The sequence below is a fragment of the Euprymna scolopes genome, chromosome 20 (assembly GCF_053919585.1).
Source record: "Euprymna scolopes isolate OS-2025 chromosome 20, ASM5391958v1, whole genome shotgun sequence".
Lineage (NCBI taxonomy): Eukaryota > Metazoa > Mollusca > Cephalopoda > Sepiida > Sepiolidae > Euprymna > Euprymna scolopes.
In genome coordinates this window covers 111,158,774-111,180,071 of record NC_136501.1, presented here as the reverse complement: position 1 = coordinate 111,180,071, position 21,298 = coordinate 111,158,774, and the positions used below count along the sequence as shown (strand labels likewise).

Sequence of the window (21,298 nt, the reverse complement as noted above, 5' to 3'; positions counted from 1 at the left end):
AAATCTAACCCGATATTAATTTCCCTTCCATGAGTTGCAAAGTGAGATTTGAAGATCTAACGCCTTCTAAAGAAGCGCACTCTGGTCTGCAAAAAATGATTGGGGAGCCCTTTTGGCATTTCCTAGTAGGAGTGCTTCAGGTGATAAGCCATAAACTAACACTTTCTCAATTGAGATGTAAAACCTGTGAGCGTGAACATCCTAGAACAGCTCAGGATCAAAATTATATCTGAGTCAAGAGAAAGTCATCTCAACAATATCCGACATTTTATTGGTTTTGGTGGCAAGGGGAAAACGCTGATTGACTGAGAAAAATGCTTTTTCAAACTTAAGCATGAAAGACGAATGAAATGCTTTTTTCAAACTTAAGCATCAAAAGACAACAAAAATGTCTTTTCAAACTTAAGCATCGAAAACCAACAAAATTTTTTTTTGCAAACTTAAGCAGCAAAGACATCAAAATGCTTTTTTCAAACTTAAGCAGCAAAGACATCAAAATGCTTTTTTCAAACTTAAGCAGCAAAGACATCAAAATGCTTTTTTCAAACTTAAGCAGCAAAGACATCAAAATGCTTTTTTCAAACTTAAGCAGCAAAGACATCAAAATGCTTTTTTCAAACTTAAGCAGCAAAGACATCAAAATGCTTTTTTCAAACTTAAGCAGCAAAGACATCAAAATGCTTTTTTCAAACTTAAGCAGCAAAGACATCAAAATGCTTTTTTCAAACTTAAGCAGCAAAGACGTCAAAATGCTTTTTTCAAACTTAAGCAGCAAAGACGTCAAAATGCTTTTTTCAAACTTAAGCAGCAAAGACATCAAAATGCTTTTTTCAAACTTAAGCAGCAAAGACATCAAAATGCTTTTTTCAAACTTAAGCAGCAAAGACATCAAAATGCTTTTTTCAAACTTAAGCAGCAAAGACATCAAAATGCTTTTTTCAAACTTAAGCAGCAAAGACATCAAAATGCTTTTTTCAAACTTAAGCAGCAAAGACGTCAAAATGCTTTTTTCAAACTTAAGCAGCAAAGACATCAAAATGCTTTTCTCAAACTTAAGCAGCAAAGACATCAAAATGCTTTTCTCAAACTTAAGCAGCAAAGACATCAAAAATGCTTTTTTTGAACTTAAGCAACAAAAGACAAAAATGCTTTTTCAAAATTAAGCATAAAAAAACAACAAAAATGCATTTTCAAACTTAAGCATAAAAAGACAACGAAAATGCTTTTTTCAAACTTAAGCATGATAAACTGATGGATTATACTGTGCTCATTTCATTCACACTACGTTTTGGCCATTGTAACTTCTAACCTTCTTCCGACGTTGTACTTGGTGAACTCAGGAATCTTAATAACAATCAAGACGAGAACAGTTGTACAAATAATAAAAAAATATTAAATTTTTTATCAATTGTTCATTAGTTTGTCTCGCACAATTTTTACGATGCCATTTTTTTGGTCCATTTCTACATTTCTTTGGTAATGAATGCGATATTATGTAATTTGGTTCAATTTATTGAATTCAGCAATAAATTCCTTACAAACGGTTGCCATAATATAAAACCAAAAAACAAAGAATAACACAAGGTAGAACAATAAAATTTCTCCCCCTAAAGAAAACAACACAACTTTATTTTAAAAGTTTTGTTGAAAAACTCAATTCGGGTCACTTGATTATGTAGTAGAGCTGACATCTATTCAATGTAGCCGCCTTCAGATCAATCACTGCCTTGATACGGGTCCGGAACTAGTAGCATGCCTTTTCCACAAGTGTCAGCAGGAGCTCGGCAAATACTCGGCGGATGGCAGCGATCGGACTGGCTTCGGTGTTGTGAGAGGTCATGTTGGTGATGTTCTGGATGTATGGCCAAGCAAAGTAGTCCAGTGGGGTTTGATCGGGGGAAGGAGGTGGGGGGGGCAGTGAGAAAAGAGTACAAAGACATAGAACTCCTTCTGAAACCAAGCCTGAGCCTCTTTGGGCTTGTGGGCTGGTGCCGAGTCTTGCTGCCACACCCAAGATCTGCCAGTGGCCACCTGATTGTATCAGGGGATCACTACACTCTTTAGCATATCCAGGTATACTTTGGTGTTGACTTTCAAGCCGACTTTGAAGTGGTAGGATGTGACCCTCAGTTGGAAACACACTAAAACCATAACCATGGCCGGGTACTTTTTCATCACCCTGGGCATTTTCAGCGATGCATTTTGAGGGTGCTGGCAATGGTCCTGTTGTCATAACTTGGATCAGTAGAGAGCAATAACTGTACAGTGGCGCATCTCCGATCTCGCTTGTTGAACATTGTCATTTTCAGACATGATAGAAGGCTCCTATTACTCTTGGGATTTGTACACAACTGGCCAACTAGTAGATGGTCTGCAAAAAAAAAAAAAAAAAAAAAAAAGAAAACCGGTTTTCATCAAACGGAAATGTAACCATGTCGTCTTTTCTAGGGTGACAATTTTATCGTTTAACCTTGTAGATTTTTTTTTTTTTTTGTCTTAACCAGTGAGAAAAGAGAAATTGTAAAATACGTTTAAATATATTTTAATTGGTGCAGATTTTGTATTTATTATTACAGAGCCAATTCTCTATTGAATATTATATTGTACCAAATATATATACTACTGATTTTAAAAGATTAAAAAATAACTTGGGTGCCATCAGCTAGAATCGAAACTAAAACATTTAGCTCTCCAACAGCGTGCCTTATCATTTGAGCTATTGAAAGATAGATAAGAAAGATTTGAAATTAAACCACTTCAAGCTATGAATGGATTTGCGTATGCGCAAAAGTAATAAAAATGAACATTTTTCATTTCAACTTGCTGACATATTTCTGTATGCCTTATTCATATATCCAAAAAAAGAGTTTACTTGGTGTATGATTACTATTTCCTGTTAATTTCAGTGTTACGTAAACAGTAGTTTAAGAGTTTATCGGTTAAATATTTTCACATACATACACTTACGGTTCTATTCATATAGATTGTGTTTTGTTTAAAAAGTGCAATGTCGTTTTATGATTGACAGGATGTCATAAAACACTACACTATTTTTTTTTTTAAATATAAGACCTTTTTTATTTTTATTATAAGACCTTTTTTTTTTTAAATATAAGACCTTTTATTTTTTTTTTAATATAAGACCTTTTTTTTTTTAATATAAGACCTTTTTTTTTTTAAATATAAGACCTTTTTTTTTAAATATAAGACCCTTTTTTTTTTAAATATAAGACCCTTTTTTTTTAAATATAAGACCTTTTTTTTTAATATAAGACCTTTTTTTTTAATATAAGACCTTTTTTTTAATATAAGACCTTTTTTTTAATATAAGACCTTTTTTTTTTTTAAATATAAGACCTTTTTTTTTTTAAATATAAGACCTTTTTTTTTTAAATATAAGACCTTTTTTTTTTTAAATATAAGACCTTTTTTTTTTAAATATAAGACCTTTTTTTTTAAATATAAGACCTTTTTTTTTAAATATAAGACCTTTTTTTTTTAAAATATAAGACCTTTTTTTTTAAATATAAGACCTTTTTTTTTTAATATAAGACCTTTTTTTAAATATAAGACCTTTTTTTTTAATATAAGACCTTTTTTTTAATATAAGACCTTTTTTTTTTAAATATAAGACCTTTTTTTTTAAATATAAGACCTTTTTTTTTAAATATAAGACCTTTTTTTTTAAATATAAGACCTTTTTTTTTAAATATAAGACCTTTTTTTTTAAATATAAGACCTTTTTTTTTAAATATAAGACCTTTTTTTTAAATATAAGACCTTTTTTTTAATATAAGACCTTTTGTTTTTAAATATAAGACCTTTTTTTTAAATATAAGACCTTTTTTTAAATATAAGACCTTTTTTTAAATATAAGACCTTTTTTTAAATATAAGACCTTTTTTTTAATATAAGACCTTTTTTTTTAAAATATAAGACCTTTTTTTTAAATATAAGACCTTTTTTTTAAATATAAGACCTTTTTTTTAAATATAAGACCTTTTTTTTAAATATAAGACCTTTTTTTTAAATATAAGACCTTTTTTTTAAATATAAGACCTTTTTTTTTTTAAATATAAGACCTTTTTTTTTTTAAATATAAGACCTTTTTTTTTAAATATAAGACCTTTTTTTTTTAAATATAAGACCTTTTTTTTTTAAATATAAGACCTTTTTTTTTTAAATATAAGACCTTTTTGTTTTTAAATATAAGACCTTTTTTTTAATATAAGACCTTTTTTTTTAAATATAAGACCTTTTTTTTTTTAAATATAAGAGCTTTTTTTTAAACATAAGACCTTTTTTTTTAATATAAGACCTTTTTTTTTAAAATATAAGACCTTTTTTTTTTAAATATAAGACCTTTTTTTTTTTAAATATAAGACCTTTTTTTTTTAAATATAAGACCTTTTTTTTTTAAATATAAGACCTTTTTTTTTTTAAATATAAGACTTTTTTTTTTTAATATAAGACCCTTTTTTTTTTTAAAATATAAGACCTTTTTTTTTTTAAATATAAGACCTTTTTTTTTTTTTAATCCTTTTCCAATGTTCGCTTGCATTTTTGAGTTTGTAGTATATTTTATTAAACGCTGATTCGAAATAAGAGAGAAAAAAAAGGAAGAAATGAAATTTTAATTTTTAATGCGTCACCGAACGTAATTGCCCAATGATATTCCGCTGAAACATATAAGACTGAATGAAGTTGTATATTATACTAGCAGGGATACCTGAGTTTGCCCGGGTCAAAAGTATAACCCACTAACAGGCTGCCCGGCGTTGCCTGGTGGTAAAATGCATTTAAATATATTTTAATTCAAGTTTATATACAAAAAAAAGTTGCATAAAGAGGAGGATGATATCGACGCCTACACATTTTTTGTATAGCCATGTTTGTTTTACAAAGAAGAAGAACATATATGTTTCATACCTTTTCTTTCTCTGGAGTTCTTCTCTCTTCGCTGCTGGGCTCTGTAATGAAAACTGCAACAATCAACACCATAACCGATTGAGACACCTGTTTTTTCTTTTGTGAAACCACAGAACGACACTTTATATTTTTAAAATATAAATTTATTTCAGCTGTCTCAGTGGTATTCACAAGGAGTCTGCATTACGTGTCTACATGCTTGTTCCTTCCAGCCCCACTTCTTGGCGGTGATAAAATATGTATAGATATTATATTTTAATTAATACAGAAACTGAGACCTGTGCATGCGTTTTGGCCTTCGGGACAAGATCAAAGTGTAGTATCTGTGCATGCGTATATTATGCTTTTTCTAAACATGTTCACTTCTTGTAAGTAAGTAAAAAAATACTTGAGCTGAGATCGAAGTGGCTGGTTACCTTTAATGCATCTAAGACCAAGCTCCTATCTCTACATCATAAACGCTCTGATCCCCATCTGGCATCAATTGAAATGGATGGCTCTCGTCTAGGGGAGGCCCCATGTTTTGATAAGCTTCTGGGTTTGACCTTTACTCCTGATCTTAAATGGAACACATACATCAAGTCTGTGGCCAAGGTCGCTGGGAAAATGGTGGGATCCTTCTACCGCTCCAGAAGATATCTCACTACTGATGCAATTCTCTATCTATATAAGAGCGAAGTACGTCCAAAGATGGAGTACTGCTGCCACATCTGGGTGGGAGCTGCTAAAAACAGCCTATCCTGCCTTGACAGAGTACAAAATAGACTTTGTGGCTTGTTGGGGATACCCTTTTCTCTACCCTGCAACCTCTTTCCCACAGAAGAGATGTAGCAAGCTTGTCGTTGTTCTATCGTTATTTCCATGGGAAGTTATCGTCTGCGCTCCATTCTCTGGTCCCCCTTCGCCAATCTTTTTCAAAAAACACCCGACTAGCTGAAACCATTGTCAATAATTTTCCCCACTCCTTATCTGTGCCTAAATCAAAACGTAGATTCCATGAACAAAGCTTCTTTCTTAGAACTGCACGCCTGTTGAACTCTGTTTCGCTCGCCTGTTTCCCTCCCGACTTCAACCTGGATGTCTTCAAGTCCAACACAAACAAATTCCTGATGAACCGCCCCCCCTAAGTAATGACACCTTACAATTCTCCAATACTATTGCTACACTATCCCATTGAGTACTGTACACACAATAACCCTTATCCCCGAGTGGCCATTGGGCCTTGATAAGTGGTGAACTCCATGTAAAAAAAAAACAAAAACAGTGAGTCAAGTACGATAATTATTAGGCCAGCTTGACACGATCTTTAAAAAGTGTTTTCAAACCTACTTATTCTTTACATAAGTAATCTGTCACAAACTATACACGCATCCATGAAGCAGTTGACAAACAGATAAAAATCCGATGACCCCTTCCCCACCTATAAAATTATCAATGTTTATCCCCTTAGCAGCCATTTATTTTTCCGGGTGAAAACTGATTAAAAAGTTTTCCACGTGTCTGAATACCCTATATACCAAGTTTCAAGTCTGTAGATCAAATATCCGTTGAGTATATAGGTTAAGTGTCCTCTCTCTGACACGCATTCTCACTTTTATGGTTAAATAATATTAATATCTCCCTGGGAATAAGTTATCCGAAATAATTTTTTTATAAGAAATAATGATTGAGCTTAAAAGAATATGTCCGCAAATAACCCTCGCACCCACAGATTTTTTTTTTATATCAGGTAAACCGTTTATGTGTACCAAATGGATGGGGGTGGGGTGGGGTGTATTTTGTGATTCATTCGCATTATTTTTCGAGCAAAAAATATTTCAGTTTTTATTGCTTGAAATAATCATTTTCATCAATAAACGATAATGGGTTGCATTATCCAAAAATTTCCTAAAGTCTAAGTATGAAATCGCCACGCTATCTCATTCTCATAAATATTCATTTATGACATCAATACTGTCGAAAAAGATTCCTGAGATAATTTCATGGGAAAATCAATCGTACGTTTTGGGCAAAATTATTAGTGATTTCGACATTTCAGATTTTTTTTTTTTTACTGAAATGGTAAATCATCATTATCATCATCATTATTTTCATCTTGATCATCATTATCATCATCATTATCATCTTCATCATTATCCTCTTCATCTTCATTATCATCTTCATCATCAGTATCATTATCATCATCGTTATCATTATCATCATCATCGTCATCATTATCATCTTCATCATCATTATCATCTTCATCTTCATTATCTTCATCATCATTATCATCTTCATCACCAACATCATTATCATCTTCATTATCATTATTATAATCTTCATCATTATCATCTTCATCATCATCATTATCATAATCTTCATCATTATCATCTTCATCATCATCATCATTATTATAATCTTCATCATTATCATCTCAATCATCATCATTATCATCTCAATCATCATCATTATCATCATCATTATCATTTCAATCATTATCATCATCATCTCAATCATTATTATCATCATTATCATCATCATTATCATCTTCATTATCATCATTATCTTCATCAATATCATTATCATCATCCCCATCATTATTATGTTCACTAATTTAATATCTTCATCAGCATTAGCATCATCATCATCAGCAGCATTATGCAAATAAAAATGGAAGCAGTAGTCCAAATAATTCAACTAGCAAAATATTTTGTCGATTTCTTTGCCAATTTAATCGTTTTACGCTTCTGTGGTTCGATGGTTCGATCCCAAATAGTCACTGCATCTTCTGCTCGATTTGTTGCAACATGGATTCGTCACAGAAGAGTTCGTCTGCGATTGCGGTTCTTTGGAAAATGTTCCATTTTTGACAACGTCTGCCGCGAGGCAAACTTTTGCCAAGTTCCAGTCTGCTAAGCAGACCAATCAAATCTCTGGAAATTTCAAAGTTATGCCTGTTGCCATGGTTACATCATCCCAACCTTCCTTCCATCTCCTTCGTTCATCTTGCCAGACTAAAATGTTTTTTGTTGTTTTTTATTCTTTTTTTATTGTTAGTTTTTAAATCCTGTTTGTATCATGTTTCTTTTGTTCTGTTATTTAAGTAAAGATCACAAAAGATATTGTTTCTATCGCTAACAATTTATTTATATATATATATATATATATATATATATATATATATGCTGAATAAATGACAAAAGTCTATATTCCAAATTTCCTGATGTTGACCATCTTACAATTTATTCCTTTAATTCCGCTGACACTTTCAATTCTTGACAGTAACCGTTTCATAGTGCAAAATTCATTTAATAATATGTATATCAATCAATGAATCTTTGAAATCGTTTTCAATGACTTAAAAACATTATTACAATGATCCAAACATAATTCCCAATGAAAAACCAAGACACGGAATAATAAAATAATGTTAAAAAAATACACATTGTTGGTGACTACTCCCTTATTTAAATATACATCTTTCTTTCGTTGGAATTTCTTAACCCATTTTATATATATATATATATATATATATATATATATATATATATATATATATTTTATTCATGTGCGTGTATTATATGTATCTTACTACTTACCTTCTATCTCATATTGTTTGCTCTTTGGTCTGTATCTTGTTATATGTTTGTATTGTAATCTCATCTCTTAGTTTACCGCAATGTTTCATGTGGATGTTTTATTTTCTATATAGCTCATAGTCTATGCCTATGTTACTGTGTGTACACATTTTCTTTTTTTTCTTTGTTTTATTAGATTATATATTATTTTTTATATTTTATAATTTGTATATCGTTGCTATTAGGGGTCAAAGGATGAAGGGAGAGCTCAGTTCAAGTCTGTTATTAAGTGAAGGTTTGTGTTTGGAGATAAGAAGTGCTTCTGCAATTCTGAGATTTCCAAGGTTTCTGATTGATGCAAGGATACTAATATGGATGTTATGTTGTGTGTTGTTGCATGAAATAATATGCTTGTAGAATGAGGAGATTCTAGTGTTTATATTTATATGTTCTTTAATGTGTTGATGTAGTGGTCTGGTAGTACTCCCTATGTAGGATTTGTTGCATTTAGTGCATTGCAGGTCATAGATCATGTGGGTGCACGAACATAAGCCTGTATCTGGAATGGGGCAGTTGGATAAGGAACGAGTCTTGGGTTAGGGTTAGGTGCGGTCGTAAGGTGGTGCCAATGTGGATAAGTTGTATGTCTAGCTTCGCATAGTGTAAGCCTGTACAGATAGCTAAGGAGATTCTATCGTTGAAGAAGGGGAGCTTGAAAAAACAGGTATTTGAGAGTATGGTGTTATTTTCTTTATTTGAGTGAAGGTAAGGTGGAGTTGGGATAGCTGTTTATGGAGAGAGAGAGTGTAGGAAGTTGCTAGTGTGCAGGATTTTGTCGGCTGTGTTAGTGCACTTGTATTGGTTTATGTTGGTTTATGTTTTAATTTTTAGTCTTGCAGCAAACATGTCTTCATAGCTCAAGCATTAACCTCAAAGAAAAATGTAAATCCTAAGCGAAACGCTTTGGTTTTGATTCTCCGTGGTGAATGAGTCATTTTTTTTTGTTTTTTAACCTTATAAATCATTACTATATATTAGGTCCAATATAATATCTATATATAAAGGGCAAAATGTGTGTGTGTGAGTGTTTGTCTCGCCAAAACTTTCAGCACACGCGATGGATCCTCACAAGATCAGTTTGAAGCTTGATCCTTTGGACAACAAATATTGAAAAATTGGCCCAAAATATTCATTCCTTCAGTTTTGTACAAGGATGGGTCGTCTTTTTCCTCAATTGATTGATATTTAAGTTTGACGATGAATGTCCTGAAAAAGTTATTTCTGATGTTTAGTTTTAAAATATGCAAACGAATATATGATTTGCGGCGATTTTAATTGATACCTCGTTTTTATCGTAAATTGAACTCATTAATAAAAACAATAAAAATAAAATAACGAGGTACGCCCTGACTTGAATAGGGTCATTCGATATGTAGTCGATAGTAGAAGAAATGATTTACTGAAGTTTTATTATCTCCCTTGGCCGGTGTAAAGTAGAATATTCCCTTGTACAAATTATGCTTTTATATCTATAAAAGAGAAAAGCTGTTTTTAAGATCGGATTTTTTCGATATTGGATGAATTTCTTTACAAAACATATCTAAGAACACTGCCAGACATATAAATTAGGTAATTAAATGTTCTCGACTTCTGTTTGCGCTATGGACACAGCCAAGACGTTACTTTCTTTCCTTTTTCACTTTATGGGTTTGAGCCTGCCTTCCTACTACCACTTTATTTTTTTTTAATACCTCTCTCCACCCGGGCTGCCTACTGTTGTTTTGATTCCCCCCTCCTGCTACTACCATTTGGGGGGGGGGCTTACTACACTACCTACACACATCCGGGTAACACCGGGTACCCACGCTAGTAATATAATGAATACAAAATCTGCATTAATCAAAACATTAAGCATATTTTACGACCGGGCAATGCCAAGCAGCCTGCTAGTGTGTATATAATCACTAAATTTTACTTCCCTTTGCTGTTATACAGCATAATATTCAGCCAAGTATTGCTCACTTTTCACGAAGCTAGGTGTGTCAGAGGTGGTAGATTCAGGGATATGTCCATTGGGACATTTATCATAGAATTTAATATTCGATTGACTTCCTAACACTGAAATGTACAAGGTTCGTCTGAACTATATTATTGGATGATTATTTTATGACCTCCATCGTAAAAGTGATAATCGTTTTACTTTTATTTGAAAAATAGTATATTTTAAAGTCATATGATATAAAATTAGAACAGAATTGATAGATTATATATATATATATATATATATATATATATATATATAATCTATCAATCATCATGTATGTATATATATATATGTGTGTGTGTGTGTGTGTATATATATATATATATATACTAGTGGGGGTGCCCGGATTGCCTGGGTGTTTGTCGATGTGTTTAGAAAAAAAAAATGTTTTGGTAGGCAGGTAGGCTCGAACCCAGTGAAGGCAGAAAAGAAAGTGAAAGAGGGCAGAGGAAAAATTAAACGATTAAAAACGTAAGCAAATGAGTTGACACATGTGCGTAAGGAGGGGAATGAAATCTCGCACGTAACTTTGGCTGTAAGCCAGTTTGCCCAAGATGTTTGGGAAAACCAGCTCCCCATAAAAGGGGAGTGTACAAATGAATAGCAGTTGTCCGATATGAAGGGTTTTCCCCGCATTGGTCCAAGCTCATTGCTTTCTGGACGTCAGAGAGTAAGAAATAGAGCAAAAATAGCGTGTAAAAGTCACTCAAATAAGATATTTACGACCTTGTTTTGTAAATCGGAGATATTATAATCTAGGGAGTATATAAAAAGTTGTAAGCGATGGTACCCCCACTAAGCACCCCCTCCCCCCTTAGCACCCCTCCTCCCTGAGCACCCCTCTCCCCCTTGAGCACCCCCTCCCCGAAAAAAGCTACATACAGAAACGTGCACACACACACACATATACACACACATTTTCGCTTTTCTATAATCTATATTTATAAAAGCGTAAATATATGTATGTATGTATGTTCACTTTTTGTGTATGTCTGCAAAAGGCTTTTTTCGTCGGCCTTCTCGCTCGGCTCGCTTCTTCTTAAAACTTTTTATATCACGTCTAAATGATAATATCTGTGACCTAAGAACGAGGATCGCGTGTGTATTTAATTTGCCCGATTTTCATGCACTATATTTTCCAGATATTTCCATCGACGCGTGTTTCTTTCGCTTTTCAGTATAAAACAAGCAAAAACTGTCATGTTTCAAGGTCAAACATCACGCGACTTTAGTTTCTCTCACCTGTTAATTTCATTTTATAAACGTTAAATTAAGATGCTTTTCATTCTTCTTCTCTCGTGGTTCAAGCCCACTTTCCTACTAAAACTTTTTTTTTCTTTTACACATCCAAACACTTGGCCAAAGTTTTTTTTTGCAGGGTTTTTTTGATCAACCCCCCCCATCACACACGCCTACAAACACCCGGGCTATTCCGGGTACTCCCGCTAGTAGATATATAAAGCAATGTTGATTTAAGAGCCAAAGTAATGGCTAGTTTGGAACATTCATGTCAATTCAATCATCTTCCCTTTTGCAGATTGGATTTTCTATAGCTAGAGGGCTCTGAAATCAATTTTCATCGATCATTGGTGGTAGTGTCATTAGTACTATTTAAGGGAGGAAGACTGACAATTCTACAGGATCTTCAATCTTATCAATGCTTTAACTGTCCCATTAATTATAAAATAAATTAATAATAATGATAAAAATATAATATTAATAATAATGATAGTGATTGTTGCATAGGGGACATTCATATTGGATATATACAGGGTGATGGGGGGGGGAGATACATTTATATGGTTGAGATGATAAGAGAGAGAGATACATTTCTTGTAAGAGTTACATAAAGTTCATAATAACGATGAGGGAGACAAAGTTCATATTGAGGATGTTTCACAACTTTTGCTGTTGAATGATGACATGACACAGTTTTACCAAAATATGATGATAACTTTATTATCCGATCGATCGGTCAAATGATAAAGACATCAAGGAATTCAAAGTCGTACTACATGATTAAACGTTATCCCTTCGCTTCTAAAGGGACCCTCCTCTGATCATGTCAGCTCTGTCCGACCGATTCTGCTGACTGTTCGATCCAGACTCAACTCCCTCTGATCTTCTGAAACTAGCTCCTATATTGAAAATTCTTTTTTGCTATGACGTCAGAGATGTGGTTTCAAAACGTGATCAACTCGCGTGGCTTAAACATATGTGGCTCGACACATTCTCCAAACACACTTCTGCAACAAAGAATTCTCACTAACCTATTTTTCAACCTAACTTATTTTTCAATATATTTTTAAATTGTATTGTTCATTATTTTTTTAGCTGACCTTTTTTAATTCAATTTTCATGAAAGAATGAACAATTAATTCATTTACAAACAAGCATATCAAAACTATTTTATATAAAGTTTAGCAATAGCCAAATTCTAACATTCCAACTCCAATTCTATTCTGAACTTTGCATACAAGGTTCGAATCTCAGTCTATCCTAATCTCATTTTCCACTTATCTAATGTTTTTCTTATTTACAAGAAAAGGGGACCATTTTCTTGTAACATGCTTATAAATAATCAATCTCTACATATTTTGATTGCAAAAATTCCCCTCTTGACCAAAGTAATGTAGGTTTGCAATACCAGATGCCACATACAAATTTATTATGTCTAGACTATCTTACATAACTTTAGAATGCCGTTTAAGACACATTTAGTCATTATAATAAAATTCTACATTTGTTCCTAGGAGCAACATCATCACAATCGCAGCATCTTTAGAGTCGGTCGTTCCTATTTTTCCCTCAAAATAATGAGTCCTCCTACTACCACTTTAAGTTAAGATCAGGAGGAAATATACACATTCTACAGATATTGTGCATCCTTCCTAACTGGATCATAAACTCATAGCATAATCTTTCCATTTTCCGATTCAAAAATAGTAAACTCTCTCTTCTAAAATTCCACCCATTCTCATTGGCTGAGAGCTGAAAATTCGATTATTCTGGAATCTACCTCTTAATACATAAATGAATGCTCCAAAACTTTTCAAGTATGGCAGCATTCTGTACAAGAGGCAATCGTTAAAAAACAAACATAAACCAACCACAAACTGCTCATAAACAGAAAATTAAATACTGATAACCTTACGCTTACCTATGCACACATTAACAACATGTCACTATCACCCCCCCCAGATAAAAACAAACCCTAAAAAAAAAATATGTGTATGGGTACCAGTGTTTATTTTTCGATTTTAGAGTGGCTAAGCACACTTTACACGATGCAATTTTTTGTTTTCTTTTGCCTCCTAATTTTTTGGTTGTATTTGGGCGTGGGTATTCTGACAACGATTATCAAGGGGGTAAATTTGGGGCAAACACTTTGACACCCCCCCCCTCTCACAAAATGGGGTGTCTATTCAAATAGCCATTATGTTTAATTTTAGACAAATTATACTTTCTGTAGAGTATTTTGTTTATTCTCTTTTCTGGACTTTTTATCGACACTGCACATACATTACCTCTGTTTTCGTTTCTTTTATACCTTAGCTTCACTTCCACATTTTTCTTTAAAATGCCAACTTTTATAAGTTTTCAACTATGCTGATTGTTATGGTGTTAAATGGTAATAAAACAATAAAACACAGGATTTTAGAAACAATATATTACAGGCAATGCAGGTTGAGCAATACCATTCCTCAACTGTTGGGCGTTTGCACACAACCTCCTTGGCCGCATGCCAATCTCTGACTGCCGGGTACCGGTACTCATTCCCGGAAGTGACGTCATGAGATAGTCCATTAATCCCATAGAGGGGCGTCTCCAACACTGATTAAGAAAATATCATTTATAGTTGGCAGATACAAGTAGCTTTCGAGATATAAAGACCTGTATTATGCACTTTAAATCAGTGGCCGCCAGATTTATACGCATGCACAAGGAACAAATCTGATTCTATCCGACCGACACTTTTTTTAGTATTTGCAGGTGGGTATCCTAACAACGATTATCAAGATTAAATTTGGCGCAAATATTTTGACAATCCTCACTCACAAAATGGGATGTCTATTCCGATAGCCATTTTTAATATGAGATTGGAAATGTCTATTACGATAGCCATTGTTAACATGGGAAGGTTGGGGCTATCTATTTCAAAATATTTTTTTTATTTTTGAAATTGCAACTTTATAATATATAAAAATCGATAGAACATTAACTCTATAATAATATATACGAAATTTGCAAGAATTAAAATATCATATTTAAGCATATTTTATGACCGGGTTATGCTGGGCGTCCCTTCTAGCTCAGATAAGCCCTTACAGTTTTAACAAAATATATCAGAGTGTCTCCATTTACGCTGAACATCTACAGGATGCCAACATATGAATGAGTTCCCTGTCGGAATTTCCACAGATCCTGCTAGTAAAAAAGAAATTGAAAATCTTGCAATACTATTTGGGATGTTTTTCATTTATCAGATACTAGCCTGGGTTCCCGGCATTGCCCGGGTGGTTGGAGGTGCAGGTTGAGTAAAAAGAAGTTGTAGTAGGCAGCAGGCTTGAACCCATACCCTGAAGAAGGAAAAGAAGAAAAAAAAATTTTTTGCCAAAGGTTTAAATTAAGGCTAGTCAATCGAAAAGAGGATGACTTTCGAAAATATCGGCGAAAAAAGCGACCCTTCCTGTAGAAAAGTGCCCAGTTGAGGGTGAAGGAATTAATGTTCGCAGCCAATTTTTCAATATTTGTTGTCTAAAGAGTCAAAACTACCGATCTCGTGAAAATCCGTCACCTCTGTCCAAAGTTTTAGGCAGACATACAAACATACATACATATATTTAAACAGACAGGTAAGATTTATATTATAGATTAATATACTTATCATGACATAAAATGTCACCAAGCATTCCTTGTAAAATCCAATATGAGTTAGTCTTACAGAGAAAATCTTATTTGAGCTGTGAATGTGATTTTGAATATTTGCTCAGGGTTTACTTACATCTGACGAAAATATTGGAGTTGCCCCCCCCCCTTGAAATGGGACCAAACACACTCTTGAGGTTTTGGTAGAATGATTTAAAATCACACTTATCCGCCGCATCTTGTAAGGCCTTAGCTTTTAGCTCCCACCAGTTTTGTTTCATTTTCTGGAGCCGAGATTGTAGCATTCTAAAAGCCTTTTTGAAATGGGACCAAACACACTGAAGAATTTTTGTCAGTAATTCATACTTGATGGGTTTGATGCATGTTATTGAGCAGAGGGAGAATAGTTGGATCATTTTCATCAAATCTTGGGTTTTCCTTTGAACATATCCTAATGACACTTTGGCAGAGTCATACACTGCAATTTTAAACTCCCTCCCACATGCAATGGAGGAGATCTTTTCATCAGTTCATACAGAGGAAATCATACTTGGGCCATGAATACTATGTGATCTCTATATAAATAAAATGAACTCATTTTTTCCCGTATGATTTTGACATTAATAGGATTAAAAATCAAGATATTTCATGCAAATATAATATGCACAAACGGCAGAACAATATCTGAGGTGTGTTATAGGCTTATTATTTCTCAAATTCCTCGATAATCTTAGATTTCTATACTTTTTCTGCTGAGAAGTCACGGCCAAAATCGGTTAAGATCAATGGAAGTGGTAAAATATTTTCTCTCTAATAAATTCCTCCTCCCCTGCCACCACTTAACACCGTTTGGGGATCGTTCACAAGGAACATTTGAGAAGAGAACACCGGTTTGGCTTCGTAGTTCTTTCATGTGAAGTTATTTAAAATCACTAAACTAAGCTGCAGTGCTCTGTGGCGTAGTGGTTAGCGTGCTGGACAATTCACATTATATTTTCACGTTCGCGCCGACCTACCGTAGTCGTTTTTTTTTTTTTTTTTTCCTAAACAACTGGAATGGACTTTTCTTGGTGGCCGAACTGTTAACGTTGCAGATGTTTTTTTTTTTTTTTTTTTTCACACTTTATTTTCCTATTTTTACTCATGACTCCGGGTTTGATCCTTCCTACTTACCTACCATAACATTTTTTAAAACTCCCCCCCCCCTCGTCCCGGAAACAAACACTCGGGCAACGCCGGGTACTCCTGCTAGTTTTGAATATTTGGTCATGGTTTACTTGTAGCAAAAAGTATCTTCATGCTAGGTTGTACAAACAGACCCCAGACTATCAAGGAAAAGTATGGTTGTCGTGCATAGAGAGGCGTTAGACACTAGTGTCTAGTAGGCATTCAAGTTCTCTCCAGACATTCAAATTATATTTGTTTGTGTTTTTGGGTTTATATATTTATTTATGTTTATGCATATATATTAAGTTTGTGTGTATAAATATTTACGCTTGTATATATGTTCTTGTTTTTATGTGTATATATATATATATATATATATATATATATATGTATGTTTGTGGGTGTGTGTCTACAAACAGCTATTGCCATCCTATTCTGATGAGTTTTCATCCATGTGTATGTAGGCATAAAAAATAATTATTTAATTATGATTATATTCATTTAAATTATTTATTCATTTGAGTTTTTTACATTAAGTGATTAAATATTTATTTTTTACATTAAGTGATTAAATATTTATTTTTTACATTAAGTGATTAAATATTTATTTAAAAAATGGTGTATGTGTTTCGTCTTTTAACTCTTTTTCAAATTTAGAATTTCGTGTTATGTGTTTTTTAAGCAGTGGATCTTCTATTATTGTAATACATATATATATATATATATATATATATATATATATATATATAATGTATTCTTGTGCGTGTGTATGTGTGTATATCCGTGTGTGTATGTATTCTTGTGCATGTGTATGTGTGTATATCCATGTGTGTATGTATTCTTGTGTGTGTGTGTGTATATATATGTACATGTATATATGTGTGCACATGTGTGTTGTGTGTGTATATATATATATACATGTATGTGTGCACACATGTGTATAAATATGCCTGTGTGTATGTATATGTCTGTATATATATATATATATATATATATATATAGAGAGAGAGAGAGAGAGAGAGATACCTTCGTTTAAATATGGCAATCACCAAAGGAACATTAGAAGAGCCATAAACTATCAAATGTCAAGTTTTTAAACACTTTTATTTGTTTAATTTTTTTATTGAAAATATCACACATGAGGATATGCATGTTTTGTTTTTTTTACATATTCTATGAATATTTGGTATATTGTGAAATTTATGTAATTATAAAATGTCTGTAGTCTTTATTCTATTTTTTTACATATTCTATGAATATTTCGTCTATTGTGAAATTTATGTAATTATAAAATGTCTGTAGTCTTTATTCTATTTTTTACATATTCTATGAATATTTGGTATATTGTGAAATTTATGTAATTATAAAATGTCTGTAGTCTTTATTCTATTTTTTTACATATTCTATGAATATTTCGTCTATTGTGAAATTTATGTAATTATAAAATGTCTGTAGTCTTTATTCTATTTTTTACATATTCTATGAATATTTGTGAAATTTATTTTAAAATGTCTGTACAATTGAAATATTTATATATTTTTGGCATAATTTGACTAATATTTTTTTTTTTGCTAATTTTTTTAATGCTGTATTGCTGTGACTTTTTTTAAACTAACTATTTGAAGAGTGAAATCTTTTAAAGCTAAATTTTGTAAATTTGGCCTTTTTGCATGTAGTTTGGCCTCCCAAAATTGTATTTAACCTTTTTTCAAATCGTAATGTATGGACTACGGAAGGAACCAGCAAAATATTATATAGATTGTAATTTATTCAATTTCTGTTTTTTATTTTATTTTTTTATTTCTAGGCTACTTTTTTTATATATAACCTTTGCTTTTCTTTTCTCTTCTGAGTTTATCTTTTTATCTCCCCCGCATTAAGCTTCGAAATATCATAGTCTAAAGAGTTTTCTTTACAGTTCAAATGATTGACTCGATGATGAAATAAAATTGATTGAACTTTGAACTTTCATCGTATGATGAAATAACTTTGATCTTTCATCGTTTTCCTGCATGTCAATGATTGGTCCACCTTCACTCAACTCTTCTCTCTTTTATTAATGCTGCATCCAGTGCTTGGCCATCGTCGTTCTGGTTCGTATGGCAACCCTATACCTTCCGTAAGCTTCACCCATCAATTTCAAAAGCAAAAATTTTATACAGGTGAGATAATGGAGAAAAGGGATTGACAAGGTTTCACTTTTTATCTCCCCGTATTTTTTTTTTTTTTTTGCAGGTGATTGGGTTATCCGACCATATTTTTTGTGTATGAACAACTGGCATTTAATGTCTTAGCAAAAGATGGTGTATACAAAAAATTAACCAGCGTTTTTGCAAAAAATAAAAAATTCATTCTGCATCTTTTTGATGTTTTCCATAAATCTTCCGAAAGCAAGTATTCAAGAAGCTGGTGATTTTTTTTATTACAAAAACCATAAACATTTTTTTTTATAAAAATATTTAGAGCAAACTGATTTAAATTTAAAAAAAAAATTCAATGAATTTATTCCATGAAATTTGAAAATACACAAAAAGATGGTCATCAAAAGAAAAACAACTTTTTTTTTTTCTTTCCTGCTTTGGTTTTGGGTTTGAAATCTTTGATAGCCAGCAAATTAACCATAGTTGTTGAGTTTTGCATTTTAATTCAAGACAGAAATTACTTTTTACATACAAACTTAGGAGCTGCAAAATCATACCCGAATACAAAGGGGTTATGATATAAAGCTCTTTCTACCGAATCTTAGATTTTGAATAAAATTCAGTAAATTAAAAAATTTACTACAAATTTATTATTCAACAAGAACTGCAAAATTTTAAAGTTTTTTTTTTCCCTCAGTAAAAATCTTCCTTACACTAAATTTGTAGGAATAGAATCTGCAATGGATTTTACCTTCTCGCATCCATTGGACTACATCATATACATATGACAATTTCGTTTGGTTTATACCACTTTTCACAGCCTTGGATTGTATCTTTATTTTTCTTCAATGAACCTAACTTTTTTTTTTTTTTTGTACATGGAGGTCACCACTTATCAAGGCCCGGAAGCCACTCGGGGATAAGGATTATTGCGTGTACAGTAATCAATGGGATAGTGTCGTAGTAATCGTTAGTAATGGAGATTTGATAGAGTGTCTTACTTAAGGGGGCGGTTCATCAGGAATTTGTTTATGTTGGACTTGAAGACATCCAAGTTGTAGTCAGGTGGGAAACAGGCAAGCGGAAGAGAGTTCCACAGGCATGCAGTTCTAAGAAAGAAGCTTTGATCATGGAATCTACGTTTTGATTTAGGCACAGATAAAGAGTGGGGGGAAATTATTGACAGTGGTTTCAGCTAGACGGGTGTTTTTTGTGAAAGATTGGCGATGGGGGACCAGAGAATGGAGCTCAGACGAGCACTTGCCATGAAAATAATAATGAAATAAAGACAGGCTCGCAACATCTCTTCTGTGGGAGAGAGATTGCAGGGAAGAGAAAAGGGCATCCCCTCTAAGCCACAAAGTCTATTTTGTACTCTGTCAAGGCAGGATAGGCTGTTTTTAGCAGCTCCTGCCCATATGTGGCAGCAGTACTCCATCCTTGGACGTACTTGGCTTTTATACAGATAGAGAATTGCATGATTAGTGAGATATCTTCTGGAGCAGTAGAAGGATCCCACCATTTTCCCAGCGACCTTGGCAATAGACTTGATACGTGTTCCATTTCATGGAATATCCTTTTTTAATCTTAGTTTCTTATGTTCAATAGCAAAATTAAATGATTGTCTTCAAACGTTATTTTGCTAAAAACATTTCTTTTGATGTGATAAGCCACTTTTGAAAATCCATGAAACAAGAAAAAAAAAAAGTTTAAAATTTTGAATTCTTTGTTGAATAATCAATTTCTAGTGAACTTTCAATTTACTCAAACAAACGGCCACTAACGTATTAAGCGATGCTCTTTGTGTAAACAAATGAAGCTTAGGCGTTTGGACAATGTTTAAACATTGTTAATTCACATATCCATCTTAGCAGCAGCCGAATAGTGTAACGGTTGAGGGCGCAGACTGTCGCCTAGGCGGTAGAGTTTCAAACCTAACTTGAGGTAATTGCTAGTCTAGCGGCACATATAAGCTGTGATACAGCGAAACAGTACAGTATGTGCATGGCTATATATAGGCTAATCATTTGTGTGAAATGTACTTGGTTTGCATATATCAATCGTAATGGATAAAAAAATCTTTCTCATAAATATAGTTTTTTATCATGAAATTTTTTTTTAATATAAATTTTGTAAAAATCCGAACTCAATGAATATCTTTTATTGGGTTCCTAAGCATATATAGTGTAATATAATAATTCTATAATGCGAAACAATATTGTAATGGATATCTTTTGAAATGTAATAAATGGCCAACTGAAAAAAACTTGATATTTGGAACTTGGCGAATTATTATATGACACTATATATAATATTTTTATTTATATAGACAAATGTTACATAGTCGCTACATTGAACATGCTAATGTTTCGGACAATTGGTTGGCAAAAAATAAAAGTCCTTGTGTTTTGAGAGCCAGTCGTCTTTAGTGATACATAAGCCATATTAAGTCGTCTGACGAGAACTTTTGGTTTTTGCTAATCAATTGGTCTGAAACGTTAGCGACTATTTGTCTATATTAATAAAAATATATTTTACTCTTTTTTATTGAGCACTCTTAATAACCTTGTTTTAATGCATGTGTCTTCCCT

General features: G+C 32.6%; 1 protein-coding gene across 6 annotated transcripts in view; it reads left to right on the top strand.

Annotated features, from left to right (window-relative positions):
* The window catches only part of LOC145241561 (mitogen-activated protein kinase kinase kinase 7-like), a 621,914-nt gene that overhangs the window by 510,047 nt on the left and 90,569 nt on the right, over positions 1-21,298 (top strand). For 3 of the 6 annotated variants that reach the window (XM_080104629.1, XM_080104627.1, XM_080104628.1), the window contains one exon: positions 18,639-18,728. The exons of the other annotated variants lie outside the window; for them this stretch is intronic. In XM_080104629.1, coding sequence (XP_079960755.1) covers positions 18,639-18,728 — 90 coding nt within the window. The remainder of the gene's footprint in view (positions 1-18,638; positions 18,729-21,298) is intronic. 6 annotated transcript variants of the gene reach the window in all.